Genomic DNA, 8,537 nt, shown 5'->3' with positions numbered 1-8,537 from the left:
GCTTTTCCCATTCTCCTTCTTCGTTACCGCCATGCTTTTTCGGCACTGCGCATGCGCGTTTTACCCATATTCTATTGCGATATTTTATTTTCTTATCGTAGCCTAGCATTGTACCGGTATTACCGTGAAAGGTATAATATGGCCCAGCCCTACTGTGACATATGGTCTCCTCGGCTGAACTGGAAAAAACTGTTCATACATTTGTGTCATTGTGTTTAGATTATTGTAATGTCCTGTTTACCAGCCTGGACAAATCACGTCGTTCTCGCCTCCAAGCTGCCAGACTACTAACATGTTCTAGCAATCTCATTCTGGACCCAAACACTGCTGATCCAGAACTCATCCTGTCTGAAGATTTGACGAGTGTGAGATATGGAGGAGAGAGACAGCAGCTTCCTGATAATCCAGAGAGATTTGATAATTACATCTCTGTCCTGGGCTCTGAGGGCTTTAACTCAGGGACTCACAGCTGGGATGTTGATGTTGGAGACAGTACATGGTGGGAACTGGGTGTGTCAGCAGAGTCATGGCAGAGGAAGGGAATCATACTGTCTGGATTATGGACAATAGGCTTCTTCGAAGATAAAAAATGCTACCCAGCAGCTAAAAACTTCTTTTTCAGTAGAGAAGAAGCTCCAGAGGATCAGAGTGAATCTGGACTGGAACAGAGGAAAGCTGTCGTTCTCTGATCCTGATACTAACACACACATACACACCTTCACACACACTTTCACTCACAGGATGTTTCCATACATTGAAACAGTTGATGAAGTGAAGGTGTGTCCGTTGAAGGTGTCAGTGTCAGTGCAGCAGATGAGTTGAGGATGATGATGTTTCTAATGTTGTTTCCTGTCAGTGAGTTGAAGCTGTTAAACTGCAGCTGTCCTCCTGCTGCCTCGTTGTTCCAAAGCTCTTTGTTTCTCTTTTAGTTCTCACTGTTTCTTTCTGTTTCTGCTGTCTACCTTTTCACATGGAAAATCATTTCACTGTTTCTCACTGAATGACTCCCCAAACTAGATTTGAAATTCTATCAAGTTTCTAATCATTACAAGTGATTCATGTTTCTATTTGATGTGTAAATGGAGATGATTTAGTTTGCTGGGATATGGACTGACATGTGTTGAATGGGAGGAGCAGTTTGTTGTTGTCTTCTTGTCTGTTTATGACAACAATAAATATGTTGTTGAAACAATGATTCATGTTTAACTCCATATATGAAATGTTTCTGATCTTTGAATTCTGTTCTTTTGTCTGTTTCATTTACTTTATTTAATTCCAATAAAAAATGATCATTCCAGTGTGGAAGTAAAGACTCAGGTACTTGTGAAAGAAAAATGTAATCATATTCAGGTATAACAATTATTTAATAAACCCATTGTGTAACAAGAAAACAGCTTTCTTTTAATTTTCATGTCTCTGCTAAGAATGACGTGAACAAGAGTGTTATTTACAGTCATGTTGTGATAGCAATATTTACAGGTGCAAAAGCTAAGAATGAGCCTAGGATGAATGAACATGAACTATGAAGTCTTAGACAGAGTCAATTGAGAACCAGTAGGTTAGCAGACATTCTGGCGAAGGCTGGTCTTAAATACAACCGGCTTCATTAGTCTTAGGAGTGATGAAGACTCTGCCTAGATGACAAGAGCAGGGACTGTAGAAAATTACTGTGACTCACCCAGACCATGACACTATTTTTATCTGCTGGATAAACCAGTTTAAGATCAGAACACGGTGAACAAAAACAGCATAAATGAAGATGTACAAAAAGTCTCCATAAAAGGTTGATGATGTTTAAGAAAGCCTTCATACACTTGATGATTTGACAGTAGGACTGCTCTTATGAAGTTATCATGAATGCTTTAAAACATTTTTGAATCGGTGAGCTCAAATGACTAAGCTTTACACACTTATCTGTAGATTACCATCATTTCATGAACACGTACAAAGATTTAAAAAAAAAAAAAAAACAAGAAAAAAAAACAACTTTACTGCATTTTGTTGTGAATGGATTTAGCAGTACTGAGAACATTGGGGGCCCTGGTGGGAAGTGCTTAGGTAACAGAGGTCATGCATAGGCTGATTCAACACAGTCTTCCAAGATGTACAAGTGCAGTAAAATGTACCATCAATACATTTACTGCTGCACTTGCTGTAAAATGTGCTCGTGTGTTAGAGGAAAACAAAATAAAATATTAGAGATGTAGACTGAGTAGTGAAAATATTGTGATGCTTAGATTTTGTATCTGGCTCACCTGAGACAAACCGTCTTTTGTACACGATCCATCATCTGTCACAGACTAGAGGCTCCACATAGGTTTGGACCCAAAGCAAACTCAAAAAAAGGTTTATTTACAGGAAAAAAGCAAGACTGGACTGGAACACCAAGAGAAAAGAAATAAATCTTGAAATCATGAAGCGTACCTTAACACAAGCAGATGTTTAGTCAAAGAGTTCATTGTATTTACCAGTTTCCAAAGGACATTCGTGGTCCTCATTTAAGTTAAAGCAGATATTTGTGTTAGAAAAGTCCCTAACAGACACAAGTCTCAAGCATAGTTTTTTGGCAGTTTTTACTGGTGTCACATCTTTTTTAGGTTAAATTTAGCTATGACATCAGCAACAAAACTGTTGATGATAATCACTTTCTGGTAAGTTTTATGTTCCGAAATCCTCCATTATGTCTAAGATTTGGAAAAACAGCAAAATCAAAATCAGGGCTAAAATGAAGAAATCCATCCTAAAATCATACAGAATGTCTCATCACTCACAGAACTTTAATACTGTACTTATTTGTGACCTGAGGTAAAGGGTGTTTTGACTGGCCCTTACTGAGGTTAGCAGTGTGTTTTACCCAAAATTGGTGAGTCAGGTGCACTGATGATTACTGATGAATAAATAAAATCTTTTAGTTATGTGAGAAATCTGATAGTTTTGCTTCAAAGTCTAAATAGATTCTACAAAAGTAATTAAAATTAAGAGTAATGTTGTGACATATGCAGCTGGAATGGAGGAAAACCTGTTTTATAGCTTTTGAGCTGCTGGCAGGATGAAAGTCTAACTCTGGAATGAAGCACACCTAGGCTACAGGTAAAGCAACATTGTTCTCCTCCCCTCACATCACTTACATGCAACAAAACCAGGAAACAGGAAGTTCTTCGTCCTCAGAAAAGAGAGACGCACAGACGATCAGACTGAGCTCAGACCAAACTAGCAGCTTCCTCTGAGTGAGTCCAGCTACAGGAGAGAAAAGTGGAAAACTCCAACACTGCTGCTTCAAGCTGCTGACGCTCCACACACTGAATGTGAGTTTGAGCAAAAACATGACTCAAAGGAAGTTTCAGTGAAGGTGGTAGAGGAGGGAGGGGAGCCAGGACTGACTGTACTTCCTGTCTGCTGTTTTCAGCTTCACTCACAGACTCAATGGCTTCCAGATCAGAGGAGGATCTCTGCTGTCCGGTCTGTCAGGAGGTCTTCAGAGATCCTGTTCTTCTGTCATGTAGCCACAGCTTCTGTAAAGACTGTCTGAAGAGATGGTGGAGAGAGAGACCAACACACGAGTGTCCAGTTTGTAAGAAAAGATCAGTTTATGATCCACCTTTAAACCGAGCTTTAAAGAACCTGTGTGAGTCGTTCTTACAGGAGAGAGATCAGAGAGCTTCAGAGGCTCTCTGCAGTCTGCACTCTGAGAAACTCAAACTCTTCTGTCTGGACCATCAGCAGCCAGTGTGTCTCGTCTGCAGAGACTCAGAAAAACACACCAATCACAGATTCAGACCCATCGATGAAGCTGCACAACAACACAAAAAGGAACTTCAGGAAACTCTGGAGCCCTTAAAGAAGAAGTTAAAGGTTTGTGAAGAAGTTCAAGTGAAGTTTGATCAAACAGCAGAACACATTAAGGTCCAGGCCCGACACACAGAGAGGCAGATTAAGGAGCAGTTTAAGAAGCTTCAGCAGTTTCTAGCAGAGGAAGAGGAGGCCAGGCTGGCTGCACTGAGGGAGGAAGAGGAGCAGAAGAGTGGGATGATGAAGGAGAAGATGGAGGCTCTGAGCAGAGAGATAGCAGCTCTTTCAGACACAGTCAGAGCCACAGAGGAGGAGCTGAGAGCTGAAGACGTCTCATTCCTGCACAACTACAAGGCTGCAGTGGAAAGAGTCCAGCGCTGCCCCCTGCTGGATGATCCACAGCTGCCCTCAGGAGCTCTGACAGACCAGGCCAAACACCTGGGCAACCTGACCTTCAACATCTGGAACAACATGAAGGACATGGTCTCCTACACTCCTCTCATTCTGGACCCAAACACTGCAAACCCAGACCTCATCCTGTCTGAAGATCTGACCAGTGTGAGACGAGGAGGAGAGAGACAGCAGCTTCCTGATAATCCAGAGAGGATTCATTATTCCTACTCTGTCCTGGGCTCTGAGGGCTTTAACTCAGGGACTCACAGCTGGGATGTTGATGTTGGAGACAGTACATGGTGGGTTCTGGGTGTGTTAGCAGAGTCATGGCAGAGGAAGGGACGCACACTGTCTGGATTATGGAGAATACGGTTCTATCAAGATAAATACTCAGCACACTCTCCATTAGCTCCATCAACTGCTCTCTCAGTTCAGAAGAAGCTCCAGAGGATCAGAGTGAATCTGGACTGGAACAGAGGAAAGCTGTCGTTCTCTGATCCTGATACTAACACACACATACACACCTTCACACACACTTTCACTCACAGGTTGTTTCCATACATTCGCACTGTTGGTAAAGTGAAGGTGTGTCCGTTGAAGGTGTCAGTGTCAGTGCAGCAGATGAGTTGAGGATGATGATGTTTCTAATATTGTTTCCTGTCAGTGAGTTGAAGCTGTTAAACTGCAGCTGTCCTCCTGCTGCCTCGTTGTTCCAAAGCTCTTTGTTTCTCTTTTAGTTTCACTGTTTCTTTCTGTTTCTGCTGTCCACCTTTTCACATGGAAAATCATTTCACTGTTTCTCACTGAATGACTCCCCAAACTAGATTTGAAATTCTATCAAGTTTCTAATCATTACAAGTGATTCAATTTCATTGTACTACTGTACTATGTATGACTGTGCAATGACAATAAAGAGTTATCTTATCTTATCTTATCTTATGTTTCTATTTGATGTGTAAATGGAGATGATTTAGTTTGCTGGGATATGGACTGACATGTGTTGAATGGGAGGAGCAGTTTGTTGTTGTCTTCTTGTCTGTTTATGACAACAATAAATATATTGTTGAAACAATGATTCATGTTTAACTCCATATGTTCTGAAGGCAGGACTGTGATGCAGTTTTCTGCCTCGCCACTAGAGGGCGCGGCCGTTTTGTGAGTAATGTTTTGACTAGGATGGAAAATGGTGTTCATGAAGGCAGTGTGAATCACAAGTTATGCTCGGGAGCAGTTTATGTGGGTTCAATGAGAGTGTGCGTCCATAAGACTGAACCACACACACATACCCACACCCACGCTAAATCTGCCATTAAAGAGCTGAACGATCATCCCCTGTCCTCGTTATTTTCTGGAGGGTCATACTGGCACTTGACCTGTGCACACCCTGCGATCACCACCGTAGAACTGAACCTCATATCAGAAATCATCATAACAAATCATTCTGCCCAGCAACCAGGGGGCTACATTTCAGCTGATAACACTTGGATCTCCACACCTCTAACTACACAGCCGTTTCCCCTGAGACCAGAGCAGCACAATATATCCTACACACAGGATGCAGCTGAAGAATGGCCAGTACCACCACCTCCAGTTTTTCTCCCGAGAGATCATCCTGATCTACCAGAGGTACAGTCTGTTCCACCTCCACCGCTACCAGCCGTTGCACAAAAGCTTAGCCAACGCTTACAAGAGCTACAGTTACAGCATCCCTCAGCCACTGAAGCTCCTGAGTTTCAGCCTCGTGCGCCACAGTCCACTCCCTTATCTCAATCACTAGCTGGACCTAGTTTCGACGCGAACATGCTCCCCCCAGAACAAGTGTTGGCTCCCACTACAGCCATAGGTGTAAAGGAGAAGACCTACAGAGGACCATCGCCCTCCATCCCAGAGTTCACGCAGGGTGATCCCAGGCAGTTTGCTAGATTAAGGCTTGCCCTAGACAATATTCTCCCCTTTGATGCAACGGAGAGGTTCAAATATCAGGTCTTATGTGACCACCTTAAATTTGAGAAAGCTCTTTTAATTGCTGACTCCTACAGTAACTCACCTCACCCCTACTCTGACACGATGGCCTCGCTCATTAAACATTACGGTCAGCCGCACCAGCTGTCACTGCAGAGGATAGCAGAGCTTATGGATGAGCCCAGCATCCGCCCAGGTGACACAACTGGATTCAGAAGGTTTGCACTGAGAGTCCGTGCTCTGGTCGGCATGTTAGAGCAACTTGGGGAAGATGGACACATAGAGCTGCAATGCGGGTCTCATGTTGCTAGACTGACACGAAAGCTACCCCAAGACCTATGTGCTGCTTTCCGCCGTTACCTTTACCCACAGAAAGATGGAATACCATCATTGAGAGACTTTGCAGAGTGGCTGGAGTATGAGCTGGTCATTCAAGAGGGCGGAGGTCACACAGAGAAGGTAGAGGAGAGCTCGAGAGACAGGAGCAGCATGAAAAGAGATAAACGAGCCACCAAAGGGACTACCACCGTGCTGCATGGTGCAACACACAACACTGCCCCCCAAAGGTCCTCAGCCACAACCCCTTCCTGTTAGGATGCCTGGGTCGTTGACCCAGGGTATTTGAGTTTATTATATTATTTATACTTTTTAGTCTTTGGTTTCTTTGAGTTCTGTCTTATGGTTTATGTCTCTGTCTTCTTTAGTTGCTCTGTCTCCCCTATCACCTGTATCCCCTTGTCTAGTTCGCGTCTCTGTGTATCCTTAGTTCCTATATCCCCGTGTTCAGTCAGTGTTTGTGTCTGCCCTGGTCCCACGTCTCTGTTCCCTCTGTAGTGCCTGCATGTGAGTCTGTGTTATGTGTTTCCTGTTTTACTTTGAAGGTCTCTGTCTTATCTCAGTGTGTTCAGTTTACGCTTCCTTTTGTCTCGTCAGTTCTGATTTGCCCCAGCTGTGTTTCCCTCCTGTTATTCATTCCCTGATTGCTCCTTCTGTGTATTTAAGCCCTGTGTTTCTCTGTGTCCGTGTCGCGATCTACCGTTTATTTTGCTGTGTGTTTTGCCCATCCACCGGTGTTAGTTTATTTTGAGTTTTGTTCCAGTTATGTTATGTTTGCGTTCAGCATTAAAGCTGTTTTGGTTTAAGTTCTGTCTCCTGAGTCTGCACCTTGGGTCCTATCCCTGTCCGCACACAGCCACACCTAACACTTCCACTTCTGAGGTCCAAGACAAGCACACAGCTTATTGTCCATATTGTAATAACACTCTGCACTTCCTAGATCAATGTGTAAACTTCAAGATGCTGACTAAGGAGCAGAAATCAACTTGGATTAAGTCCAACAATCGCTGCTGGCGTTGTGGGCGGCACCACCAGGCCGCTCAGTGTCGACTTAAAGTGCAGTGTAAGACATGCAGGGGAAAACACCTAGAGGCCCTGCATGAAGTGAATCTCAGACCTGCTGCACCCAATCCACCAATGGAACACGTCGTTGAGCTGGGGAGTAAACCATCTACTGAGGTACTTTATGTAGACCGGCGTGCTGGCTGTAGCCAAGTACTTCTGAAGATAACCAAAGTGCTGCTGCAGAACGATGAGCACACCCTGGAGACATTCGCCATATTGGATGATGGATCTGAGAGGACGATCCTTCTCCCTGAGGCCACTCAAAGACTGCAGTTACAGGGAACGGCAGAGAGTCTTACTCTACGTACGGTGAGACAAGGATTGAGAACCTTGCATGGCGCATCAGTGACAGTCAAAGTCTCCCCTGCCAGCCAACCATCCAGAACATTCACCATTGAGAGAGCCTTCACAGCAGATGACCTAGGCTTGGCTGAACATTCATACCCTGTGAAGGCACTTCAACAGAAATATAGACAATAGAGAAGGCTTCCCTTGCAGCCCTTCACAAATGCCCAGCCACTCCTTCTGATCGGCTCTGACTATCCTCACCTAGTAACGCCCATCAAACCTGTGCGCCTAGGCTTACCTGGAGGACCAGCTGCAGTCAGGACTAGACTTGGTTGGGTACTACAGGGACCAATCCCCTCCCTTAAGCACTCTGCTCAACCGCAACAGTGCCTCTTCCTCTCAACTGCCTCTCCTCAATCAGAGCTTCATAGTCAAGTAGAGAGGCTTTTGCAACTCGACACTCTCCCATATCGAAGTGAGAAACTAGTGACACGGTCTCGGAGGGAAGAGCAAGCTATGAGGCTTTTGGAGGCAAAGACGACAAGACTGAATGTCGAGGGAGTAAACAGATGTTCAACTCCCCTTCTGCGTGTCAGTGATATGCCTACACTCCGGGTGCCACCTGAAGCAGTACTCCCCAATCTACGTGGCACGGAGAAGCGACTCAGTCGAGACCCAGAGAAGGCTAAAGCTTATCAAGCGGA

The 8,537-nt window shown here is 44.3% G+C and overlaps 1 protein-coding gene across 2 annotated transcripts; it reads left to right on the top strand.

Moving 5' to 3' along the window:
- Window positions 1-1,162: 1,162 nt before the first annotated feature.
- LOC146672460 (nuclear factor 7, ovary-like) lies at window positions 1,163-4,980 on the top strand. Of its 2 annotated transcripts, XM_085386418.1 has the most exons (2): window positions 1,163-1,179; window positions 3,435-4,980. In XM_085386418.1, the coding sequence occupies exons 1-2, from the start codon at window positions 1,163-1,165 to the stop codon at window positions 4,810-4,812; spliced, it is 1,395 nt and encodes a 464-aa protein (XP_085242544.1). In that variant the 3' UTR covers window positions 4,813-4,980. The 2 variants fall into 2 exon arrangements, with proteins under 2 accessions (XP_085242544.1, XP_085242551.1); XM_085386425.1 differs by lacking the exon at window positions 1,163-1,179 and having other exon boundaries at window positions 3,412-4,980.
- The last annotated feature ends 3,557 nt before the right edge of the window (window positions 4,981-8,537 follow it).

Source organism: Rhamphochromis longiceps, linkage group LG3, assembly GCF_057381845.1.
Source record: "Rhamphochromis longiceps isolate RC_006_pf linkage group LG3, R_longiceps_female_GT1.1, whole genome shotgun sequence".
In the NCBI taxonomy this organism is placed as follows: Eukaryota; Metazoa; Chordata; class Actinopteri; order Cichliformes; family Cichlidae; genus Rhamphochromis; species Rhamphochromis longiceps.
Note: the sequence above shows the minus strand (reverse complement) of the source record. Positions and strands in the feature narration are given on the sequence as shown.